This window comes from Xiphophorus couchianus, chromosome 18 (assembly GCF_001444195.1).
Source record: "Xiphophorus couchianus chromosome 18, X_couchianus-1.0, whole genome shotgun sequence".
Classification (NCBI taxonomy): domain Eukaryota; kingdom Metazoa; phylum Chordata; class Actinopteri; order Cyprinodontiformes; family Poeciliidae; genus Xiphophorus; species Xiphophorus couchianus.
The window spans coordinates 16,625,497-16,652,293 of NC_040245.1; the positions used below are offsets into that span (position 1 = coordinate 16,625,497).

At 39.2% G+C, this 26,797-nt stretch overlaps 1 protein-coding gene across 8 annotated transcripts; it reads right to left on the bottom strand.

The window, feature by feature from the left end:
• Positions 1 to 1,122: 1,122 nt before the first annotated feature.
• trip12 (thyroid hormone receptor interactor 12) lies at positions 1,123 to 26,785 on the bottom strand. 8 transcript variants are annotated; one of them, XM_028045522.1, is made up of 43 exons: positions 26,640 to 26,785; positions 23,718 to 23,864; positions 23,188 to 23,313; positions 22,228 to 23,018; positions 18,070 to 18,175; positions 17,002 to 17,138; positions 16,751 to 16,834; positions 16,562 to 16,657; positions 16,343 to 16,494; positions 16,139 to 16,174; positions 15,954 to 16,049; positions 15,773 to 15,865; positions 15,512 to 15,673; positions 14,766 to 14,834; positions 14,507 to 14,672; positions 14,146 to 14,263; positions 13,672 to 13,828; positions 13,399 to 13,552; positions 12,515 to 12,743; positions 12,019 to 12,137; positions 11,587 to 11,794; positions 11,316 to 11,416; positions 11,039 to 11,225; positions 10,787 to 10,928; positions 9,385 to 9,576; positions 9,036 to 9,187; positions 8,793 to 8,950; positions 8,571 to 8,644; positions 8,261 to 8,460; positions 7,673 to 7,800; positions 7,413 to 7,460; positions 6,753 to 6,904; positions 6,462 to 6,604; positions 6,216 to 6,372; positions 5,425 to 5,523; positions 5,220 to 5,334; positions 4,859 to 5,013; positions 4,538 to 4,702; positions 4,174 to 4,338; positions 3,970 to 4,083; positions 3,479 to 3,573; positions 2,737 to 2,840; positions 1,123 to 2,643 (listed from the first exon to the last, which is right to left on the bottom strand). In XM_028045522.1, the coding sequence occupies exons 2-43, from the start codon at positions 23,813 to 23,815 to the stop codon at positions 2,447 to 2,449; spliced, it is 6,240 nt and encodes a 2,079-aa protein (XP_027901323.1). In that variant the 5' UTR covers positions 23,816 to 23,864; positions 26,640 to 26,785; the 3' UTR covers positions 1,123 to 2,446. The 8 variants fall into 8 exon arrangements, with proteins under 8 accessions (XP_027901323.1, XP_027901327.1, XP_027901324.1 ...); XM_028045526.1 differs by having other exon boundaries at positions 2,447 to 2,643; positions 11,039 to 11,213; XM_028045523.1 differs by lacking the exon at positions 26,640 to 26,785 and adding an exon at positions 26,177 to 26,450 and having other exon boundaries at positions 2,447 to 2,643.
• Between the last annotated feature and the right edge of the window lie 12 nt (positions 26,786 to 26,797).

The following is a 26,797-nucleotide window of genomic DNA, read 5'->3' on the forward strand; positions in this document are numbered from 1 at the left end:
CTTGATGCAATCTGCTGGATTAAAAACGTTTAGAGCCAGTTTGAATAATGAGCAGAGCTCCTTCAGGATGTGGTGGAACAAGAGTTTGCATCATGAATGATCAGAGCCTGTATGATGCCTATATGAGGAATGTTTCCAACAAATTATTAAATCTATGTCACAAATACTTAAGGCAGTTCACAGAGTTAAAAAAAAAAGAAAAGTAAAATCCAACAACATGGAGTGCCTTGTAAAGTTACAGTTTAGGTCAGCTGGGAAATAATTGTAAAATTATATATGTGAGCTTTTTTCCTCCTCAAGTGTCACACAGGTTTTGCAGCTCATACATTTAGTTGAAGCTGAAGGAAAAAATGTTTGGCTTGTCCAAGGTTGCCGACTCCCAGGTTAGGACAGTGCAAAGCTTGTGGTCTGAGAAAACAGACAAAAGTAAGCTTACAAGTAAAATAATTAAGCTGATAAAAAAAAAATACCCAGGGAATAAGGACTTATGGTTTAATATTGCTTATTTCAACACCCACACACATATTGTGTAAGATTTAATCACAGTCTAAGCCTTTTGTTTGAGCAAAGGGTTTTAGGACACAGCGGTAGGAAAAAGTCCAAACCTGTAACAAGAAGCTGTTATTAAACCCTGCCAACACATAAAACTAACAAACGGATAAATCTCAGAAAAATCACAAGATTAAGAAGATTGAAAAGTTTAATATTTGCCATTTGTACAAGTGAAACTTGTGTCATAAAGATTGATATGAATATTTCAAACCTTTAGTTCTTGCAATGCTCAGAAAGCCTTTGCAGGTGTTTTGAGTTTATAGTCTCCATTTCATGACGGTTAACCTCTTAGCATTTTCTGAGACACATTTTGGTTTTTCATCATCTGTAAACCATTATCAAAATCACATGAAATATAGGCTTAGGACATTTCATGTGCAATTACATGTACAACATGAGTTTCACTTTCTGAAATGCATGGCAAAAATTACTGAACCTTATGATTTTTCTTTTTTAAGATGCACCTGCCAGACAAACAAATGAGGTAAAGAAATGAATTTGAGTAATAACTATTCAGTAGTAAAACAAACGGGGTAGATAAATGAATAAATAAAAATCAAAACTATAAGCCAATGAGTCAAACAGTTACTTTATTTATGTTCAGGTAAAAACATGAACCTGATGCAAGTAAATTATTGCAGATCTTAGAAACCAGCACATGAACGATTGGGCCAGGAGAGCATACAGTGGCGCCCTCCCCTGGCCACAGACTGCAAGTGCACACCACGGTTTGTTCCAAGCCAGCAGTGCAAAGAAAAAAAATATATAATCAACTACAGCAAGAAAAAAAAAAAAAGACAATATAGAAAATTTAAAAAAAAAAAAAAAAAAGGTAAAGCAGACATTCCCACCTCAAACATGGTGTGAAACTGCATATATACTTTATTCCATAAATGAACTTGAAATGCTATCTGGCCAAGAAACGATAAAATGAGACCAGCCAATTATTTTTGTGCCCAGCTACATTTTATGTGTTGAAGGTTGCTCAGAGCTTGGTCTACCAACATCACCCTACACGTCCTGTAGGGCCAAACAGAAAGACACTAACTCTATCAAAATAAGAGCAAAACAAATTTACCTGGTCAACACATAGGTTACAACTCTTCATTTAAGCTGAAGCTCTCTATAATAAAAAGGAGGCCAGAACACAGTCCCAACTTGGGTAGATGGTGTTTGGGGGGGGGAGAAAAAAAATTAAAAAGATAATATGATCTTATCACTACCTGCATTCAACCAACGGCAACTCTCGTTTTCAACACTGGAAGCAAAGACACACAGAGGGGGAGGAAGCCGAACCAAAATGCAACACACAGACTGGGGGCCGATATAATACAGAACAAAATGCCAACATATGAACTGAGGGGGAGACATGAAAACAAAGAACTATTCTATCAAATGTGTAGAATGAGCAAAGTCTGCAAATTTGTCTGTACAAATGATCTTTGGAGCTAAAGTAAACCTAGCCTGCTCAATGAAATCGCCCTCCCCTTCTTCCCCAAACACCCAGTAAGCCGTTCGCCACGCTGGAGAGGAGACATCCCTTTTTTTTTCTTTTTTTTTTTAAATATCACATAGCAATGCAATTTAGAATGTCACCCAGATGTTTTCATTTTTTTTAACACTACTGATATAGGTTTTATTCTCTCTTTTTATATCTTATGTTCTGAGTCGTGGAAACACTTCCACGTTTTTGTTTTTATAATTTTTTCCTTTTTTCGGAGAGACAAGGGGCAGCAAATATATATTTAAAGTCTTAACTTTTTCTGCAAGCTGCTTTCTCCAACAACAAGGCCATCCCCATAGCCTCAGTGTGTGAGATTACAAAACAAAACTTAAGGAAGTAATGATTTTATCAGTTGCTGAAGAAGGCATTTGTATTTGAGAGGTGGTGAGATCAGGAAAGGTGGAACGACTGCTGGCCCTCGCGAGCAGCAATCAACAGTTTTTCTTGCATGATCTCTATGCTGGAGTAGTCAGGCAGCTTCAGGTAGTTGACGCAGGTCATGACCGAGGGCAGGAAGTCGTCGGGATTCTCCGTTGACTCGAATGTCTTCCTCACAATTGTCAGAGGGGGGTTGAGGCTCCGGAAACCTGCCGATGACGACATCCACGTTAATGTGAGGAAAATTACAGCGCGGGCTTGTTTAGCTGATACTCTTTTTTTTGTTTGTTTGTTTTATTCACCTCCGACAGGCAGCCTCGGGCTTCCAGTAACAAACTGGAGAAAGAGCCGCTGCTGCTCGGCATCGAAGCTGCTCAACACCTCGAACAGGAACCGGATGGCCCGGCTGGAACAAGAACAAAGAATGTGAACATCGAAGAAGAGAATTATACATATGCCTCCGTAAATTGTAGCTTAAATCAGGTGGAATGTGATGTTGTACTAAATAACATCAGGCTGATTAGTGTGCTCTGCTCATGTATTCATATCCAATCAACTTTTCCAAAGTTTGTCACAGTAAACACTTGCACAGCGGGATGGACCTCTTCCTGATTTCCTATTTTTTGCATGTTTGACATTTATATGTTTCAGAAAATCTAAACAATTTAAAGTCAGACAATACAAGTAAACACAAAATGCAGTTTTTAAATGAAGTCCAGATGTCCTTCAACGCTGGAGTCTGATAAGCATGCAAATAATCAGAAATCAGGAAGCGGCAAAAAATGTTTCGCACCTCTAGTTTATTGTGTGATTGTTGTTCTAAAACAAAGTGCATAATTGTAAAGAGAGAAAGAAAGAGAACTTAGTACAGATTACACAATATGCTTTAATCTAAGCATATTTGACTGCATTGTAGCTCTAGCTGCATGTTTAGGGCTAGTAAAGCTGAAATGCACAAACACTTAATAATTTAAAGCCAAATTAATGAGTTGGGGTAAGAGCTGAACGGAGCTGTAATCAAACTGCATCATAAATTAATCCTACCTGTCATGCGTGTAGCCGTGGTCCGGTCGACAGCACTCCATCAGCGTCTTCACATCCCATGTCTCTGATTTACTTCCACACAGCAACTGGTCCAGCTAAAACAAATATGGAAGAAAATTAAAAAATGCAATTTTAGATAAAAAAATTTTTCCTATTACTGAACAAAAAGACAAATTCATTTATTTAGCAGTTCACAAGGGAAAAAACTTGCAACATTTAGTAATACATGTACACTGCATTTTGTAACCAGTGGGAAAACGTCACTTTTTTTGTTTCTGAAGCAACAACTGCATCAGGTAACATTTATAACAAAATAGGTGTTTTTTAAAATACATCTCATCATCATAACTAAAAACAGCAAAAACTTTGGGATATCATTTCACGTAAATTTTTCCCTCTAATATAGCAGATTTAAATATCCTCAAACAAACATTGCTTAGAGGACAGAAAAATCCAATAAGTCAAAAGTGGGAAATGGTGACGTTTCTTACCTCTTCAGGGTAGAAATACTGCAGGTGATGCAAAGGGAAGACTGACTCAAACCCTTCCCTGAATGAGTCAAACTGTCTTGATACTCCTTCATTTAAGGTCCAGTACACCACCAACTAAAACGATGCAAAACTCAAAGTAAGAATAAAATCATAAACCTCAAGAAAACTAAAAAAATAAAACTGTGAGACACAGCAGTGCTGTACCCTGAGGTACTCCTCGAGGTTGTAGATTGTGACTGGCACGTCTTTTCCGCCCTTTTTCAGTTCAATGTTTGGGAAGCCAGGCAGAGTGAAGTCCAAGCCCAGGTCCTCCACCGAGCAGCCGTTCATGTTCAGGCTCTCTAGGGCCTGTTGGAGGGTTTCTCTGGTCTGGAAACACAAACGCAGACAAACTCTTGTAAACATGTGAAAAAGGGAGGGAAAAAAAAACCCCCCAAAAAACATACAAGTTCAAGTGAATGTGAGGCTACGTTGAGTGGGTTTTAGGAATCTGGAAACACAGCATCCCAACGTTCCTTTGCAGTGTAACGAACTAACAAAAAGGAAATCCTCCAGGCTGTGACTTTACCTGTGATCGGTCCTGTTCCAACCTCTTCTTCTGACGAATGATATCCTCCAGGTGCTGGATGGACTTGGCCACACTTGGATCAATGTTCATCAAGTCGTGAGAGCTTATAGACGTCTCGTGTCGCAGCATCCACTTATAAAACGGAAGCCCCAACGGCAGATCCAGCTACAGTAAGGAACATTTGTGAAACGGTTCAGGGACGCTCATTTAGACAAAAACTTGAGGTGTGAAACACAAAGCAAGTTTGAAAACAAGTCTATATGCACTCAAGGAGTTCAAAGACTGATTCTACAGACAAAGATAGAAAACAGAGTTTAGTACCAGTCTAAAGTCCATAATTGCTTTGGCCATCAACTTCCCTAAGAAACGGAACTTCATTTTAATTTTGGCTATGTGTGCTGGTTTTGTTGTTCTGCCAAAGGGAACAGCAAACAATCCTCTGGAGTTGAACATGTACTTAGTGCCCTCTTGGTTTCCTGAGGAGAAACATGGACAAAGACAGGCACTGTTACCATAGAGACCAGATAACTAAAACTACAATAAGTATTTTTTTTAATCAACTACAAAAACACTTTTTTTTTTAAAACTTTGTAATCTGATCATCTCTGGCACTTTGCTCGGTAACAGAATCGCATATCTGATGTCTATTAAGAAAAGGTTAAATGTTCCAGAGGGTTGGCACCTTTAGGATTGGCCAGAGTAATCTCTTCGCCTCTCCAAAGACCAAGATCCGCTCTCTGAAGCTCCTGAGACACCAGAGCGTAGAACTCCTGCGTGGGACCGAGACCCGTGCCCACCTGGAACAAAACATCACCTCAGTTCTGCTTCAAAGAGATACAAGACGGGACACATGTTCCAGTTAACAGAGAAAAAAAGAAATAAAATACCTCATTCTCATACTGAATCTCCAGCATTGCCCTGGAGCTGCCAAGGTCCTGCATCACAGACTCTGCCTGTTTTAATAGATCCTCACGGTTTATAGTTCTCTGGAATGAGACACAAAAGTAAATGACCCAAAAACAAAAAACAACAACACTACAAGAGGACTGACATTACAGAAATTTGAACAGTTTGATGTAATGGCCCATTTTCTGTGTCGAGGCGCACCGATCAGGCTTTTACAGGAAGATGAATGATAAATGGCTGGTCTGATCATTTAGAAAGAGTTAGGGCTCTCTCTACCAAAGACCACCCACCACAAATATCAAGCAAGGTCAGAAATGTTCTCTGAAAGTCATGCAGTGTAACTGCTGCTGAGAGCGTCACCTGACTTTTTTGTCCTCTTTTATCAAGTAAACCGTCTGCTTTCATGCTCCATTCAGGATTCAACTAATAATAACGGCATTTACAGTCAGGTTGACCATATCTAGTTACCCACTGCGAAATGTTGTGTCTGGTTAAACACAATGCAGTTTCAAAAATTTCACAGGATTTGGAGGCAGCAGTTTTGAATTCAATTACAAGAATATATCATTTATGCATCAATGGATGGGTCCCAAATCTTTGTTTGATTAAACTTTAACATGAATCATAGTGCAAGATGTGGATTGAAGATTTGATCAGATTTATTGGTGTTTGATCATTAAATCACTGATTATAGAGGATCAAGTGAAATTTAGGATTTCTCCTCTCTGATCGATGCATCTCTAGGTTACTGGTTCAGTGATGCAAACCACACCTTTTTCCTATCCAGACGTGGTGCGACTCTGCTGTCCTGAGAATCTGATTGGTTGATCTCGGGGTTTGTGTCCAGCAGGCGCTGCATGGCTCTGTCTCGATCGAAGGCGGTTACATAAAACAACATCTGCCGAGTGTCGAAGGGGAAGAAGAAGGGGCTGTAGAGGCGGAGAGAACAAGAGGCGGTGAGAACCAATTGTTACTTCATACTGTCAGATCGCTGTGTTCAGCACTGAGAAGTACATACCAGGTCTTTCCCAGCTCGATAAGCCAGGTGGGGATGTTCCCTGTCATGATGACCAGTGGATCTTGTAGCTGACGATTGGCTTTGGCAGTCAGTTTACTATTAATGAACTCAGAGGTTGGAATAATTTCCTTGCACGCAGCATTCTAAAAACAAGGAAACATACATGTAGTCTTTTTATTTTATGCATCAACTTATACTAAATTACAAATTTTCACCACAGTTCCTTTGAGAATCTACAATAATAAAGGCTTCCTAAACATTTATTATCCCGGCTGATGGAAGGTGACCTACGTCATACAAATAGAACCAGAATCGACTGATGGAGTGAAGGATCCTCAGCAGCAGGGTGACCTCTAAAGAGGGGTCGTCAAAGGTTATGGTCTCCGGTGGCTCTGTAGCGAGGTATGTTTCCAAAGGATTGGCGACGCTGGGACACACGCCATCTGAGACGACAAAGAGAATGAGACTCAAGCCCGCTCTTCAGGTTCTGATAAAGTTATTTGGTAATTTTACCACACATTACCAAGAACATTCTAAAGTCACAACAATACACAAGGTAAATAATAAGAGCAGAATAAGCCAGTTAGCAACACCAGCAATATTGCTACTTTATAATGGGGATGCAAACAGTTACTATTTTGGAAGCCAATAATATTTTACAAATAAGTCAATGATTATTTTTACCCATTTCAGATTTTTGGGGGTTCACTTTTTGCTTCAAGAATCAGTATCTGTCCAACTCCACCTACAAGTCTCCACATCTGTGAATTTCACCCTTTGACCTCTGCATCATTGTCATTTCACAGTAATAAGCTGACCCATGAATGGAATGATCGTTAGATCAGTTACAAAACAAAAAATTACTAAAGGTACGTTATATCTGAACTGGAACTGCTCTGCATAAAATTAGTCTCTGCGGTGATCCTGGTGCCTTAGTTTAATATAACGTACCCGACCAAGTGTTGCCACATAGCTCTGTATTGCTTTCGCTTTGGATGCCTACCATAGAAGAAAAAGTTTTGCTATTAGCAATCTGCATTTACCTTTCTTTTGAACAACTTCTTGCTGTGCTTTACAATTCTAAAAACACTGAAATATTTCAATGTAGCTTGCCAAAAGTAAAATTACGTCAATTAAGCATCACAGCCTAGCAAGCATTACTGAAACTACCAATAAGAAACTGTAGAAGTGAGGACATTTTTCAGTCTCACCATGCCACAGCTCATCCTGTTTCTTGGCGTTGCGCGGTGAGGTTTTAGTGGGAGCAGTCTGGGCTCTGCCTCGCTTTCCACCCACCGAGTCCTTACTGCCTTCCTCGTCTTCTCTCACAGGCTTATACCTGCCAAAGGACAAAAGGAAACATTTGGTCACTAAAGGCTTTGATGAAGACACTTCTAGGATCTCACTTATTTTAAACACAACCTCAAAATTGACAATAAAAGCTTGTAGATGATGATTACGTAGAGAAATCTGAACTGAGTCATGTGATTACTTGTGATGACTCGTGCAATAAAATTCCCAAAAAGTTGGGTTAGCATTCTGACACTACAAGTATGAATGAATGACTATATTTATTAGCAACATAAAAACCAACATTATAAAAATGCAAACAGCCTTTTGTTTTTCAGAAAATCAAATATGATATAAAAAATAACTGAATAAAAACAAAAAAAGTCTTAAAATTCAAACTATTTGCTGCTCAGCTTCCATTTTTCATACTTATGCAGGCTTGGAAAATTACATAAAGATCTACAATGAGAAGGAACTCCATGTATTCCTGCAAGTCACCGGGATTTTACCATATTGTGTGAGTTTTGGTCCAGATTCCAGCTCTCCCCAGTGGATTTGCTTCGTCATCTGTCGACTCCCGCTCTTCTTCTGCCTGAAGACTGTATTGTCGAACTGCCTGGTACACCGTCATGTTGTATGGCAGCAGGTGGTCACCAATGTAGAACTGTAGTCTGTGACGCACGCTGCCAGAATTTAGGAACTGTGCCGCCTGAGTGGAAAATAATTGTTCAAGTATTAATAGCAGATGTGGTTAAAGGAAAATTCAGAAGAGTAAAAAAAAAAAATAGCTTCTTTATAAAGAAAAATGTAATAAAATACCAATGATTCATCTATTTCATCATCTGAACCGTCATCGTCGCTGTCCTCATCTTCTTCCCTGATTCTACCATAACCTAGAGAGAAAAAAATAAATTTAAAATGCAAATGAACCATCAGAGATTCAAACATACACATCCCTAGAAGATTCTGTTCTTCTTTAGTATTTCAGTTACATGCAGCTGTCTAAAAAATCCAAGGACGAAAAAAAAAAACAGCTCTCACCTCTGACCACAAGATATCTCTCGATCGCTTGCACGAGGGCCAGCGGGTCAATCTTAACAGGGCCGCCTTTCCACTGTTTAACATTAGTGCAGTCTGGGTGCCTTTGCAGCTGACACTTGAGCTGATGTGTGTTGAAGAACTTCAGTGCCTGAGATCCCCTGATGAATCAAATATATTTGATTTAATAAAGTAGACCAGACAAAGCAAATTCTTCCTCTTAAGACCAGATGTTTGCACACAGACCTGCTGCCATTCCCATTGCCACTGGGAAAGTCGTGCACCTTGACTGGGAACTGCTCCATTTGGCTCAGACAGCTGTTCATCTTGTGCACGAGTGCCAGGTACGCCGAATTATTTGTGGGATCCAGACGACCTATAGGATCAACGCCTGGCAGCTGTAAAGCAAAGAAAACATGATAAAACATACAGGCAGAGCATGAGAGCAAACATGACGCAGATCACAAACCCTCCAATGTCTATTCACAGCTCCCACCTTCTTCAAATACTATTTAGAACAAATTTAGGAGAGGAAACCGGTCATCGTACATAAAATGAATATCTAGATTTTGGAATGACCCAATAGGCTTCTCACCGGACAACCAGCGAAGATGTTAAGGAACCTCTTGAGCCGCACGTCACGACTGAGCAGGTCTCTGTCCGCGTTGGAGGTAAGGTAGATCAGAAGCTGCTTCACCAGACCGCTGTGCTGGATCTCAAACGATGACACGTCAGATTCTGACACGATGTTGGAGATTTCCACCAGGCACTCCAACCCACCATCCACCTGGAAAACATGGGAAATGTTTCATTCCTGGTGTGAAATATTAAATGTATGCTCTAGACCAGAGATGTTTACAAGTAATTTTTTCCTGAGTCAGAGTTAAGTCTCAAGTCTAATGACAAATCCAAAACATCTGGTACTCCAGCAACACTGTACACTAGCAATCCAAACCTGTAATGTTTCTTCTTTGTACTAAACCACTATATTAATGTTCATTCCCTAAATTATCTGAAACATAGATTTCCACCTCCAGCCTTAGTGGATGAAGAGATGGTGAGCACTCCTGTCAAAGCTGCTCTTTATGGGCTTTAATCTGGTCAGGTTTGTGTTTTGCAGTATTTTAAATCACAAGCAAGTTTTTGTCTAAACTGATTTTAAGTGTTGAAGATACAAGCCCAGAGTTGCCTGTGTGGTTAAAGCTGCTGTGGAAATAATTGCACTTGCTTTGATAAAAAAAAAGAAAAAAAATCAAATCTGCAATTGTTACAATTTTCCTCTGATTTTGAAATGATTTTAATTTCATTTCAATAGTGTGAAAGGCATAAAAGGCTAATTTCGCTGCATTTCTAAATTAGAAAGGAGGAGGGCTGACTCTTTTAGTTTTAGCAGACCTAATTGTCTGCTAAATACTCTTTTTGTACCAAATGGCAGAAATTCTCAAAAGAAATTGCAGTTTGAGGAATTTAAGTAAAACGGCAAAATGGGGCCATTTTCCATACTTTCATCTGTTTGAACAGAAGCTAAAAATTGGATGATGTATATTTATGTTCTCACATGTCATAAAACTAAAGAATTATTTCCATTTTTCATTGCCCATGTTATTTTCACCTTTCCAAAACATTATCCTTATCCATCAAAACCTGGAGCACTATTGTCTATCCATCAATTTAAACATCCTGTTCCATCGCTGGAGCATGATGACCGTGAGCTGTAAACCAGCTCTTAATGTCATAAGTTGTGAAAACAGACTGTGATCATAATGTTTGAATATAACTGTGTTGGTTTCAATGTTCAGCAATAGTTTACATTACAGTGTCATGTACAAAATGGTTTGAAATTAAAAATATGTTGCTAATCAAGTTTTAAAACCCTTTCCATCAGAATATCCAAGACATCAAGTTATGTCCCAGGCATTTTTCATCCGTTGCCCATTTGTTACTTTCTGGTTCTTGTTCAACAACGTGCATGTTTTCAAGAAGAGTGGATGTTGTACCTGCAGGTTCAGCTGCTCGGTGGCTGTGCAAAGTCTCTGGAGAACATTCAGAGCGGGGTTGCTGCCGTCCACATTCTCAGAGTTGAAGTAGCGCTCCACAAACTTACTTGCCTGCTCTTTAATCCAGGCCTTAATTTTATCTCTACAAAGTAAAATCATTTAAAGCAAAACTATAAAATCAAGCAAAAATATTGAGCAAATACATCAACGAGATCAATCCGAATATAAATTGCCATTAAGTCATCAAAGTACCTGTTATTTGAAATAGAGTCTTTGGGAGGCGCTCTTGCCAGACCACTTACTCCGGCTGTGCGTGATGGCTCGGAGTTGGCATTGTTAGTTTGAGCTCCCAGCTTCCCCCAGGTCTTGGGGTTTAGGCTGGCCAAGAACGACGACTTGGGTGACTGAGTACTGGTGGGGCTCTTGGCTGCAAAGAAGACTGGCAGTTATGCAAATATCATCAAATGTGCTTTCCTTTCCAAAGGTTGAGCATTTCAAACACTCCACACAGCAGTGCTTTGACACTTACCCTGATTGTCTACTTTATCATCGTCTCTTGGCGGAGAGTACTTAGGCCTTCTGGGTCCTCTTTTTGGAAGGCGTTTTCTCTTTAGGACATCACTTAACCGCCTTAGTAAGAAACAAGAGAAAGAGGCTTAAAATAACCATTTAATTTAAAAAATTGCACAGCCAAATGCCAAGAAATTTATCTCCAATTTGGCAAGGAAGGCAGATTCCCTTCAAGTTTTTTTAATTCTCTGTAGAGTCACTAAGTGTGTGTCGTGAGTGTTTAGCCTCACCCCTGGGGACTGAGGTCCAGCGAGTCGTCCATGCTATGCTGAAAACTGGGGGAGCCCAGGTCAGGAGTTGCAATGTTAGCCGATGTTGTGGATACACTGGTGATTGTTGTGGTACAGAGGCTGGCAGTACCACTGGAGCAGGCCTTTGGGGGACTAGTGACAAGAAAGCTCTCAGACTCTGCGAGGTTCTTTACTTGATGCATTACACCTGGAAGAACAAAGATAAATGGTGTCATAAAAACAAGCAAGAAAAGCACCCACATAAATTTAACAAACTGATTTTTAATTCTAAAAAACAAAATGAAAGCAGTCTGTAATATTCATTATGTCCTCTGCATAGGAGTTCAGTGATTTCTACTGTTTACTTTTAGTTAAAAACATTTTTTTCAAAAATTAATTTTCAGTTCCAAGTCCATAAGTTTGTGCACAAACCTTCTCTTCTAAAATAGACACTGAAGATATCAGGCAGCTTCTGCATGAGGATCTCTGCCATCTGCAGAGATCCAACCACAATCTTCAGGTCCTGGCTGGACAGCATGGAGGCAATGTGACTGCAGAAGGAAACAAATCGGATTATTCTCAATTCAAATCAATTTAAAATTGTCAATTGTTTGTTGCTTTGTTAGAAAAGCTTCAAGTATTTTCAATAAAACTTCCTAATCCTTCTTTATCATCCATTCAGTTTATTTATATAGAGACAATTCACAGCATTTCACCTCTAGGCACTTTACCAAAAAAGTCATTTTAAAAGATCCATTCCAATTGATCCTAATTATTATTCATTTTATTATTCAAACCAATTTAAAAAAAAGTTTTCTAAGGAAACCCAGTAGATTACACCGAGTTACTGATTTGCAGCATTCACTCCTCCTGAATGTTTATGTAGAGACAGTAGATGATCGCTTTCATCGTGTTGCTGAGTAGTTACCTGGACACAGCATGGTTCCTCAGCACATCCTTCAGCAGCTCGGCGTCAGCGAAGTAGATGATCCTGAGGATGGCTCTAAGGCACTTGTGTCGGACAGCAGGGCCAGCTGATGAGCTGTAGACCTCATACAAGACCCCAAACAGTGTTTTAATAAAGCACTTCGCCAGCTCAGGGTCCTCCTTCATCAGCTGGGCTCTTGCATCTTCCCGACGAACCTCTTGGTGACTCCCTAAGGTTTTTTTTATGACAAGATGAATCATGTTAGGTCAAAATGTTTTGCCTCCATCAAGCAAGGTCACCACAGAGTCCCTGCCTCTTGGTCAAGGATGTGCTTCAGATTTACTGCAGTAAACACTGAGACACAAATCCGTCAGGTAAAGAGCACTTTCACATTAGAAGCAGAACCACCGGTGTTTAAATGCAAAGGTTATGCACTTTACATTACTGCTCTTCATATTTTCTGTTATAAATTGACTGTGTTCAATTTTCAGTTGTTTTTTGTTTTTAATCTAAAAGATCTATGTTTAACTTTGTTGTATACATTTAAATCTCAGCATATTAAAGCTAAGTTGAAAAGGACAGGTTTAGCAACAAATGTCAATATATGAGGAGTAAAAAGGTTTCACAAAGAATATAATTTCATCTCAAGACTGCTTTAAAAATTTCTAAGATTAACTTATTCAGTGGTGATTAAAAAGCAAAGAAAATAGACAATACTATACGTTTCATTCTTTCCTTGTTCAAATACTAGATGCATGATGCTTTGAGAGTTCTTTGCCCATTGAAGCCATCAATTAATGAGCATACAAAATATCTAGCGTTTCTCATAATCTAATAAAATCCTCATTGTCAAACAAATCTAGGAAAAAAACAAATGTTAGAACCTGTGTTAGGATTGGCAAGAGGATTAGGCTTCCTCTGGATACCACGTGCTGTTCCTGTGTCTTCATTTATCTGCTGCATAGAGTTGAAATCAATTGTGTATACACGGCCCAGCGTTGACAAGCTGATCTCATCTTCTCCGTTCTGGTGGGCCGTCTGAGGAAAACACAAATAATCAGCATCACAGACAGATGAGCCTCACATTGTTGCACAAGCAAATATCCACTGATACTGCAACTCTGTAAGGAACCGTAGAGTCTAAAGGGCTTTTTTACCTCAATGATGCGGCTGTCGATGCGGTTGTAAGGATGCCACAAGCCCCGGTCATCCCTCCACTGCCAGATTGCACCTTCTGTTGTTTGAGCACTACCTTTCTTCAGCATAGCATCAACTGCAAATATGCCCTCTCTGGGGAGGCAAGGCATCAATTCACTGGATGGGAATATGAAAAAAGGAAATATTTTAGTTTGTTCCACTCCACACGTCAGGTTCAGCCCTGCAGTGATTGTGGCTGCAGAAGCCAAATTAAAAAAATATATATGCATTTTAAACTCAGGAGGAAGGAAAATGAACATGTGTGGAACATGTAGTTGACATGTTAAGTAGATGGGTCTTGTAAGGTTTGCAGCAATAACAAATAAAATATTATAAGATATTTTTATTCAATTTAATCAGCTGCTTTATTGCATGCCATTCCCTGTATTTAAAGGGTTGGCACCATCACATACAACAAAAACAAAAGACATTACCAAATGAGGGAGGTCAGTTCATAGAGTTCCTGGGGGCTTCGCGGTACGAGCTCAATTTGTTCCTGGCAGCTTCCATTTGATGCACCGCACAAGAGGAAACGCAGAGTTTCTGCTATGTCTATTCAGAAGGAGAGACACATTTTCTTGTTTTAATCTCTTGTTTGCAGTTTATTTTCACACACACATCAAGCTAAACAATGAATTCATGCCAACCTAGCACAAAAGTAAAATTCTACAATTATTTAAGACTGTTTAGATTTGAGACATGAAAAACGATCCAATTTTTATGCTACTGTAGGCTAATAGTTTAGTGAGAAAACAAATCAAAGCAATAACACCCGCTGAGGTGTGAGTTACTCACTTTGTTTCATAAGCTGGACTGCCAGACTTGGGCAGTTGGAGCACATCAGGGAGAGCATGCGCACAACCATAATAAACATCCCCGAGCTGAGAACGGGAGGCGTCACAACTAGCAACTGCTGGATGTTGGTCAACAGGTCCCTCGATGCCACCTGCTGCAGCAGGTTCTGCCAAATAAAATAGATGGAGAAAAACAACAAACTGTTAACCAAAAACATCAGACACAACAAACCAGTTTCAGAAACACTGAAAGTACACACCTCTTCGTGTTGAAAGTTGTCCACTAGTCTGGCAAAACAGAGACAAGTGCTTTCAACGGACTTCTTATCCTGAAAGACAAAGGAAACACCATTATACTTTACTGAAAGTGCTTTCTGAGTATTATTTTAAGCACCGGCCAAGTGATAAGGTAAAAGTTGAAAATGTGAAATATTAAAGTGTAAAAATAGGATTACATTTTATACTCAGTATCTCCACAGTTTAAATACCTCCTGATTTTTTGCCTACAGCATCAAAGAAGTTGTTGCTGCTAAGCAAATATAGCAAAAAGTGCAAACCTTACTCCACAAATTAAACTTTATTTAATTTCTCTGCTGCTGTTCTTCTCAATGCTTTTCTAGCTAGTCACATATACATCTGTTTAGATTACAACTTATTAGATACTGCCACTTTTGTGAAGTTGCAACGTGCAACTTCTGCATTTAAAGATTTGTTACAATCTCAAAATAATTTAGAAGACGGTCAAAGACAAAAGACGCTTCACATTCAACAAAACCTACACTATTAAAGATATTTCAAAATTTGAGTTTGGTCAGAAATATTTGAGATATTTAAATGCAAAAACTATTCAAATAAAACATGTCATCCTGTTTCCTTCTATATAATCTTTAGGTATTTAAATATGTAAAGTCAAAATATAAACTTCAAAATCTCAAATGGCGTAACAAAATTTATTCCAGGCTCCCAATCACATTGATTATCTTTATCTCGAGTTGATCACACGCACCTGATGTGTAAGTCTCTGAGTCAACAGTGAGAGTGAATCATCAACAAAGTGAAACTCGTCTGGTGTAATGCTCTGGCAGCAGTTGGCTGCTATGGCCAACGCATTCCTCTGGGCATTGATGCTGAAGAACTCCAGGTAAAGGAGGCAGTGAGCCAGGCCTCTCTGTGAGGGAAAACATGTTTGTAACAGATTAGAGTAATGCTAGAGAATAACATAATTTGGAAGTAAATAGGGTAAAACTAAAGTGGGTGCAATACGTACAGCCTGTAAAATTGCTTTGCTGTGTCGCCTTGACAACATTTCCAAGGCTGTGAGGGCTTGTTCTGCTACGTCTATGAACTGGATCACCTGAAGCTGCGAAGAAGAAAGAGAAAAACTATTAGCTTTTAAAATATTTTTAAAAAACAGGGGAGTGACTGCAGAAGGAGTATAATGCATTTACTTTCTCCAGGAAGACAGGAATAGCGTCAACCACGACAGCAGAAGAACGAGGAAGTGCCTCCATCATGTAAGTGAGCGCACGCGACGCGTGATTCATCTTTATGCAGCAAGCAACAAAGAAGTCAGTTTTTACAGAAAAACAACAAACTAACTTCACTTACAACCAAACAACTCAATCATACTTACAATTTCAAAATTATGCTCCATCTGTAACAGTGTAATCTGTAAAAGAAAGTGGAAGATACTTGGCTTCAATAAACTGCCAGCAGATCCATAATACATGCCAAGATAAAAATTCAACTACAATACAGAATTTTTCCTTAGAAAAATAAAAACAATCAGTCTACTCTTGTCATCCTTCATCCAGCTTGAAAAGTCAATGGGACTTACCAAAGCAGGCACCACACTCTTGACAGGAAATCCACCAAGAGTTTCCTCATTGCCCATCACCAGCAGCTGGCACATCTCAATGGCAGCTTGGAGCTGTTGAGACTCGTCCCCTGTGGCCTGAAGGCCCTGCAGCAGCTGCTGGGCCTTGGAACCTAAAGCACAAAGATTTGATTGGTAAAATTGATGGAACCCTGTTGGTGGTAGAGAGATTGTACTCACTGGCTCCACTGCCTATGGTCCTGTGAAACAGCTGCGACATGCGGGGCCCCAGGGGTCCAAAAAGATGTGGTGGGAGACCTCTGGCTTCCAGAAGCGCTATGGTGAGGAGGAATCATCAATGTACATGGAATGAGGATGTTTATCTGTTTTTATTGCCATTACATGATAAGACCTGTGAGTTTAACAAACCTTGAAGCCTTCCCATTTCTGAATCATCAGACTCACTCTCTCCAGAAGTGGTCATGCCCACTGCTCCGGCAACTGAGCTTGAAGCTGAAAAGAAATTCAGCATACAAACTCAATGATGTCACCTTAAAAGTGGCGGCCTGTTTACAACAACTCTCAGAAATTTGTTTGTGTTTTGTGATCACGTTTTGCTCTACAAATGGAGTCTAGTCAAAGTCACAAACTAAATTGTGGTTTAGGACAGTAATTTTTACCTGAAGCTCCTTGTGACGCCTCATCAGTGCGAGCAGCTGATGAATTGGCCCCATCTTGGTTGTTGTCAGAGTCAGCCATTTTCTCCTGTCGGCGAGCGTCGGCTGCCCCGCGCTTGCCCAGGCCTGAGCCCCGCCGACTACAACATGAGAAGAAACCGAATTAAAAGGTCAGAATAGCAGGGAACGTAGTGCAAACAAAAACACAATATGCTTCCTGAATGATCTGATCTTCCCCAGACAGAACTAAATACAGGAGTGAACGCACAAGACCGTTTTTCTTGGATGGTGGACTACAGAAATATAAAACATTCTGCCAACTAACGACGTGGCATGCATCACCAATTAAGCAGCAAGTTAACTGGAATATTGTCAATGGAAGATTAAAGACTCACTGTTTGAAATCCTCATCAGCAGAAAAAAAATAAATAAATAAAAAATAGTATCTACACCAGTCAACATTTTTTGAGTGGATTTTTCTGATACATCATTTATGTTTCAGCATTTTTGGTGCCGACTGAATCCGCCATGGTCACCATGTTATAAACGTATTCCTCCAAAGCTGTACTGGGGATTTTAGGGGAATCTCTGGCATGTTGACACCTAAAATTTAGGAAAAATGCCATAAGAATATTCCTGCTGTATCATTCTGAATTATTCTAACATGGCAAATTTTGTTTGTAGGATAACTTGGAAAGAATGTAGAATCCCAAGTTATTTGCCCACACTAATGCCTAGAATTTAAGCACCATTTTATAGCAAAATGAGGCTACTATATTATCTTAGTAATAAAAAATCTGTTGTATATCAAACATGACTTAAATGAAACAAGTCTTAAAAAACATTTGACTTTGCAATTTGTGGAAATCGGTGGCATTTTGTAAGAGCCCCAAATGGCTGCCATGGGAAATTAACAGGTTTCTCAAACATGCATGAAAAATTTAAAGCAACACTCCAGGTATGGTTTTGATGAGGGAACACAATTAAACATAATATAAAGCTCAAAAACTCAATTTTATATAAACACTTGCCACTTTAACAATGAATCAAAGTCATGAAAAGAGTTCCTACCTGGTGCTGGCACAGGAGCCCGTGGTCTTCTGGCGTGTGCTCCGCCGAAAACTGGGGAGCTCTGCTGGAGGAGACTCGCTGCGCTTCTTTGTGGATTTCCTCAAACCTAAGGGAAAACAAAAATGAGCATCAATTGCTTCGATGGATCTTATTCTTAAACTAGTCTAAGAATACATTTGCTATGATGGAAGCTGTGCATCTAGATGCAAATAGAAAACACTGTTTCCCTTACAATTTAAGGAAACATTTTTAACAATAGTTTATAAATTATCCATGTGGGAAAATCTAATAAACCAAATGGGAGTTCCCCCTCCCCTTCTGGTTCCATATGAAGTACATAGGACAAAGTTAGATGCAGAATACTGTCTCTTTTTTTTTTTCTTTTTAATACAGCACAGAACCTGTGCTGCCCATTTAGACCCCTATACCACCAGCCACATGGGTTATTAATAGCAACACGACCATGGCCCTACAACAGAACAACCTTCATGCTAGCTCTGCGACTCATAACTCAGTGGTACAAATCTAAACACTAAAATGTTTCAGCGCAAATAACTTGCACACAGGATGGTTTTGTACTTTACTTGGCTTGATATTCAATCTTGTGTTCTTTAGAATTGCTCAATCTTGAATGTTTTCAAATTTCAGAAAATCTAAAGATTTTAAACCAGTTCTACTTAATCAACTACACCTCCATTTAGTCTAGAAGCAAAAACATTTCAATTTGATCCTCATGTTAAACATTTTTTTGCTCATGCATTAAAAAGTAATAAGTAAAATAATTATAAAGCCCACTCACCATCATATAAGTGTATATTAAAATTTAAAGAGTGAATAATTTATTCCAAATGTGATGAAGCTTTTTCCCTTCTGAGAGAAGCAGGTTGTTAGTCCACTCCTTCCCTACCCTCAAACATACTTCATGTCAGCTGGTGGGCCAACATGTGAGAGCCAACTTAGGAGGGGTCTCACCATTTGGGTCAGAGCCCATGACACAGAGTCCACTTGAGTTACTTTCCTTTTACTCACCTAGAACAGCCTGAGCCCATGCTAACCTGAGAAGCCTCTGCCTCCTTCTCAATGTACACAATTTTGTTCAGATTAATTATACTTCTATATGCAGGTTGACTTTTTTCCTCTCTTACATCTAAGAATAATAGTGGAAGGAGCTAGAAGAAAGATATAGAGGCTTTACATGGCTCTCCAACAGTACAATGTTGGCAACAAAAAAAATATACTTAGAAATAAATTCCTCATTTTGAACAACAGTATTCACTATTACTTAAAAAAATACAACATATTCCGGTTAATGGATCATGTGACCATGACTATAACTGAACTGGCGTGGCTGTCAAGGTATCAGTGGTCTGTCTCGGGACACTACGCTTGATTTAGTTTCAGATGAAAGGTTGAAGAACAGAAACAGAAGGAGAAAGGTTACGTTTCTAAAGACATGATAATGTGTTCTGGGCTCGCCTCTCCTGAACCAGGTATTCCTGTTATGCACTAGTTCCACAAAAGAGGAGTGCAGCATTTGTGCTGATTCTGAGGTTTAAATATTCTTAAATCTCAGAGAAATGATATACCATCTTAAGCGTCACCTCAATAAAACGTTAAGGTATTTGAAATACAAAGTTATAACTTCACTGTGGTTTACCTGATGGTATGGAAGCTTTACCTGTAAAATATGGCCTGCTGGAGGCAGGGTATTGGTTTAAATTATTGTTTTTCTACTTTGTTTTACATTTTTTCCTGTATTTTGACAGCAAATACCATTTTCTTTCTAACAAAGATATTTTTGCTTGACAAGCATAAGCATAGCTTCACATAACATGCAATAATCATAAGTCAATTACTTTAGAGACACCTCTAGACTCACTGCAAAGGTTTAAGTGGCTGAAGACAGAGCTCATACACAAACCTTGAAAAGGCAGCTGTTGCACTGATACAATAAGTCCTTGTGCTATTAGCACATTCCCACCACCTGCTCAGCTTCAAGATACTGAATGGAAGTGATAATTATCTCCTGGGTTCAGAGCAGTTATAGATCACCTGACGTCATTACTAACCTATTCTGTGTGGTGACGCACATTTCAGAGGTACACAACCACCACAAACGATGGATTTTATGACAGGCCAACATAAAAGTACAGCATCATTTTCAAGATTAAAATACACACACACACATATATATATATATATATATATATATATATATATATACGGACTATGAAAATGGTGTAGAAAAAAAAATTGGATGGCATGCTTTGTATTGAAACCACTGAACTCTGATACCCTTAAATAAATGTCCAAGGCAATAAAATGTCTCGACTCTGAGTGGCCATTGTTTTGTCTTTTGTGTGTTTTAGATTTCCTCCTGTGTTTTTATCACCTGGCTTTCTGATTGGCTACAAGTCACAACAAACAGGCTGCAATCTGTTTGTTGCAGCCTCAAAAAAAATCATAGACACTGTGATATCAGGCCAAGACAACCTAACATGTTGAATATGGTTAGTCATACGGTTGGCAACCTCCCAGCATGAAGCTCCATCTTTAGGTCAGGGTTAATCCCAAATGTCCTGCCTTTCCACAGGGTCCTTCTTAAAGTGCATTTATATTTCTATTGTCTGATTTGGCACTGGTTCCAGCAGTGGAAACACAGGGGGTCAACAGACCATAACAGACTCTCCAACACAGCTCAGTCACCATGAATTTGAGCATAAAGTCTGTACTGACAGGTTGTTAGTAAAATAAAGATCCAAGGCTATTGCACAGTTTCAGTGGGTTGTTTACTTTATTGGTTATGTTTCTTCTGACTGTAAGATAAACATTTTGAAGGTGTCCAGCCTTAACCTGAATCTAAGAATATATGGGGAGAGCTAAATATTAAGGTGAGGGCATGGAGGCCTTCCTTCAAACACCAAAGAAATTATCAAAGTATTGATGGAAATAGAAAAGCAAGTCATGAATTTTTTGATTGCTATAATGTTAGTAAAGACACTTATATTCATTATTGAAATCGGTGTGAACTGCCATGCCATTGGCAATAAGATTTATTTGTTTTAATCAGAAATGGCACTCATTTTATGTTACTGTAAGCAATTTCTACCTTTTCACTATCAGAAAAAAGTTTTTTGTTTCAACAAAATACAAATTTAACCTTAAATCTGCCAGGGGTATGAATAATATTGTGCTGGACAGTAAATACGGAAGTAGTAGTTAAAAAGCTTCAGTTCCCAAATGAGTCAAAACTAAATGTTGTGAAACCAGACTTTTGCTGCTGCCAATTATATTTTTCTTCTCCACTGTAAAAACATTTAGGGTTTTCCATGGAGAGATACAGTTTTCACTCAGGTTTGCAGCTGTAAAACAGTTTTCTATTTTTCCATTAACAGGTAGCCTAGCAGTCAAGAATTATATTACATTTCAATAATTTGCAGCAGAATAATTCTGTTAAACTTCAGAACAAATGGTGCATTAATGGTAAAGGGGAAAAACTAATAAAATCTTTTTTTTAATAGCTTGTCCTTCCTAAATGTTATTGACTTGTACTTGATGGCAGCTACTGTTTTAAACAAACACATCCAGAGTCAGACAACCTGGGCTGAAGTCCATTATCACAGTCTGCCAAGTCATATCATCTAAACATGTCTTGTACAACCTGCTTAATAATCCAAGCCAATGAAGCATGAAGAAAGCATTTAAATGTGCAAAATACAAGTACGTGTAAATACAACATACTAGTCAAAGCATTTTTTTTTGTATGCGAGCAAGATTATTAGCTGCCAGCTGTTTTTTTAAACATAAAAAAGCAAAGCAACTAGAATAATAGAGAGTAGGACATTTGTGAAATCTGAGATGGGTCACACTAAGAATACTTTATCTGAATTTACAGTTTGGTCCGTATCTGTTTTTGCCTTGTGGTGTAGATGAGTTTTAGCACATTTAATCATCGGAACCATTATAAACACATGACTCTAGTGGTTTGGGTGGACGTTTATAAGGGAGACTGTGATGGTAGTTTGCACAGAAATCATGGCACATTAATGTACTATCCAGGTCCATAATAATGAACTAATCATCAACCAGCCAATCAAAAAGTATTATACATCTACATCTTGCTATACACAAACACAAATTCATTTTCACACAACTTACTTGCTAGTTTAGCTTGTAGTCCAGATGGCCCAGGTTTGGAGGTTTCAGTTTTGGAAGTTCCAGGTAAGGAAAGTTTGGGTTTTGGCAGGTTTACTTTGGGGTTGAAGCGTGTTGCCCAGTCAAACTTGGAAGAGCTGGCGGTTTTGGCCTGCTCCTTGTCTCGTGTACTGCGACGCGGAGAGGGACTAGATGCTGATCTGGAACGACGAGCTTTTGTCTGATCTTTTCCCTGTTTTAAACGAGCGCCCTGTGTAGCAGCACTGTTGGTGCCTGTGGTAGAGGAGGAAGAAGAAGAGGAGGAGGCAGAGGAGGATGAGTCTGTCACGTTGCTACACCCAGCTTTGGCTGAGGCGGCCGATTTAGACGCCAGCTTGGTTGGTTTTGCAGTTCTGCCTTCGGTACAATTGGGTAGAGACCCAGCGGTACTACTTAGACCTGGGAAAGAGTCTGATTTTTTCCGTTTCTGGACTGGAGAGGCCGAGCTGGCCGCACTCTTCTTGCTCTGATTTCGACCTGTCGATGCAGGTGCCTCTGAAGAAGCCTGTCTCTTCTTGGACTTAGCTGGGCCTTTCTTGGTCTCTGAGGTATTACTTTTGGGTGGTGGGACCGATTTGGGCTTCTTGGAAGGGGTGGGCCCAAGGACGCTAATTTGGTCAGGAGCGTCACTTCGTTTAAGCCCTCTGATGCCCTCACTCTTTGACTGGTGGCCTGGTCGTTCCTGTTCGGATGTTCCCGCAGCCTGCGAGTCGTCTTGCAGAACTAATGAAGCCACTGATAGGTTAAGACCGCTTCTGTAAGGTAGCAAAAAATAAAAGAAAATTATCTGGCAGAATTCTTTAAATCAGAAAAAGAAATTAAAGAGACTATTCCTAAAAGCACAAATGTGCAAAATACAAGTTGAAAAGAAGGATGCAGTTCAAGACACATATACACTAAGCACCAAGTAGAAAATAGGGGTACCTTCTTGAGCTGTGCCCTCTGGACTGGCCAGTGGCTGAGCTGGCAGTGGCTTTGGGAGCCTTAGAATTAGGTCTTCTACTTTCAGGTGGGGAATTTGGTTTATGTTTTACCTGCTCTGACTGCAACCTGTAAGGTTGGACATTAAAAGAGCAAGGAACAGTGTGGGTTTCTGGAAAAAGGCCACATAAAAAGAATTTATGAATCCCTAAACTGTCTTAAGACAAAAATGCCAATTCTTTTCGTCACCAGCACCTCGGGAGTAACCAGTAAAGAGAAAAAAGGAAAAAAAAGCTAAAATAAGAGTTAACCACATCTGACTAGGAAAAGAAAGAAAAATACATCTCTTTTTAAATCAGAAAAAGAAATTAAAGAGATTATTCCTATAAGTACAAATGTGTAAAATTTGTACTTTTTACAAATTTACTGTAGGAAACTTTACAATCAGCAAAGTTTCCTACAGTGCTACAAGAAAAGCAGACAGGGATTTTATTGATTGAGAAAGTATAATGCAAACATGCAGACAGACTCACCTTCCAGCTGCTGTGTGGTCTTGTGGCTGGGCCGCAGCAGTGTTCCTCTGTGAACGGCGCAGTGACCCCCCTGGATTGGAATTAGGCCGGTTGGACATTGGCACCTCTCTCCTGAAGGGACATACCCTTTCTAGACACTACCATTCACTAAAATAAAAGAAAGCGAGCAGACATGAGCATATAAAAAATCATAATGAAAAATAAACAAGTGGCAGCATGTTTATAGCATTAGGCTCCCTCTTTGTGGTGATTTCAGATGTCCCATTTCACAAAAAGGACCTTGATCAACATTTAGAAACTCCATTAAAAAAACTAAAGAAACACTAATCTAATTAGTGGTCCTGGGACCTGTATTGGCTAATAAACAAACCGCATGTATGCAATCTCAAAATCACAGGTAATGTCAAAATTTTTGATCCAAGTCTACAACTGACTTCATTAATTGTATGTAATCTATATACCTTTGATCCAAAAGTTAATTCAATTAAATGAATTTCTTCAAATAGAAACGCAATTAAGGCATGTTTTTAATAGCCAAGCATTATTTTTACAACCATGCATTAAATCACTGAATCCAATGTTTACACTCTTGTTACAGCCTGTGTGTTTTCACAGTTTCTATCAACATATTGTTCACACCATATAACAAACCAGATTTTCTTTATATCTCTACCTCTGGGAAAAATGGCTTTGAGGTATTCTTGTGACAAAATATTACCCAGCATTATTATAACAGCTGGGTATTTTTCTAAGCTTCAGTAATACAGGACACATGCATGTCAAAATACACCTACATAGATCATAGATATTTTTTAATAAATTAAGTTTAAAACAGAAATAAAATGGCATTAACATTCCATAATAAATAATATTTATCTGTCTTGAATATTAGAAACAACAAGGACAGCTTGCTGTAGAAAAACGCCAGTTTTAAAAATAATTATAGAGAATTTTATATTGCATCAGAACAATTTGCATATAACCTTAATTCACATGAGACAATTGATGAGGCTGAACATGAACATAACCAGGTGGATTTGATATTTGCAAAATAATGCTAACTTACCACCTAAGTACTTTTGGCATACAAAAAAATTACCACCAAGAAATAGCAAATTAACTGACGATTTATCCATGATATAATGAATTCTGATGACAAAATACGCCACATTCCCGGAGCTCATAGGGCCACGTTAGGCCTACACTGACAGTGCATCCAGTCTTTGTTATTCGAGCACTCTTGACAACTGGCACGCCACTCGCCAGTAATGTGATTAGATTTACACAGCAAGTGGCTGACAATTTTAATCGCCATCTCGTTTGGTTCGCTTTCACAACATAACCAAGACACCAACCGCGTCCAGTTTAGTACCTATGATTTCCAGAGGCCTGTATTTCTGACGTAGTTGTTTAGCATCACCGAGCAACGTTAGCATGTTGAGCCAGTCATTCCCTTCCAATCTCGTACGTTTTGACAGCAGCGAGTTCACACTGAATGTTCTGCGGTCAAAAGTTACCACCCTAAACACAAAAACCACAATGCGAATGATATCTCAACGAGAATATAACACATTTAAAAGCTTAAACAGTTAAGCGCTACGCTGGCTAATTTAGCACTGGTTGCATTGAACTGCGTAGTTTGAGTACCGGTGTGTCAACCTATTTAGACACTTAACCAATAGGTAGGTTTAAACTACTCTCTCGTTTGTAAGTTGTTTCGTACACGAAAAAGGATATGGTCTTAAATAAACTACAAAGACAGCCTCCCAAAATAAAAATGCAACTACTTGAGATGAGCTAGGCACCGAAAATGGCAGCATCGGATGGACCGACAGCGGTTTGATGTAATAAAGCTGTGGGGCTAGCTAGGTTGGTATTCGGGCTATTATGACACGCAAGTATGGCTGACAAGTTTTAAGAAAACGAAAAGAGACGTGCTGGCCCAAAATACGTTGGTCCACGTTTTATAGTGATTGGTAGGGGAATCAAATTCAAAATACACGACTGTCATACAACAAATACAATGACTAATTCTTAGCCTCGGTGTCAACCTAGTTGTTGCGTACAAGCTAGCAAACCTTTACAAATATGAGAACTGAACCGATGTTTTCTTAGCCTATAAAAGGCCAAGGGCTTCCTTTCACTGCACCAATGTCTGGGGCTTTAGCTAATGCTAGCCTAGAGAAAATAAGTTGTCTAACAAAGTGTAAACGAAACGCATAGTTTTGTCGTTACAGTTGGGCAAACAGAACCAAATAAAGCTAAAATCTTAATACCGTGGCTAAACTGACAAGCGTCGAAGCTAGTTAATTATTAGCAAGCTAATATGAGCTTAGCCATGCAACATAGCTTTTTTAATGGCCGTTCAGTAGTAACCTGACAAAATAGGAAAAAAAATACATTCACAAGCAGCTGGTTGCTATTAAAAATGATAGTTCTCCGGTTTATGAAATACTAACCTTATCAAAATAGAATTAGCCACCGCAGGGCAGTCACGTAGGTTACGTTAAGCGACGTTAAATCATCCAAGAGCGTTGTAGCTAACCTTGGCATGCTAATCAATAAGAGCTTTCCTTGTTGTCACTGGCTAGCGCTTTGCCATCTCGACAGAATGGGGTTCACAAATAAGAGCTTAAATACACCTCACAAACACGTGAGTTAGTTCCTGATTAAATACAATAAACTCCAACTCAATTAACTAGTCAGACAACTAAAAGGTAGCACGACCTCGCTAGGTTGCAAAAAAAGAAATGGCCACTGATACATTTTAGACACAAAAAACAGGAAAGCAGGAAGGGAGTTCGGGATGACTCTACGACACAGAATCAAAATCCTATTGATACAAATCGATAATAAATCATTTCTAAAGACTGATGACTGAGATGTCACTGAAAATGTAAATATTTCACATATTGTTGTTACCTATTTGTTCCAGTGTTGTAGTTGTAACAGACTGTGCACTGCTCCTCTTTTCTCTCTACCCCTGCTAGCTTCGTATCAGCTGAGCGGCCTACAACTGCAATATGCATCCGCGTTATTCATCCGCTGTGGAACTAGATACCCGTGATTTTCGACATCAG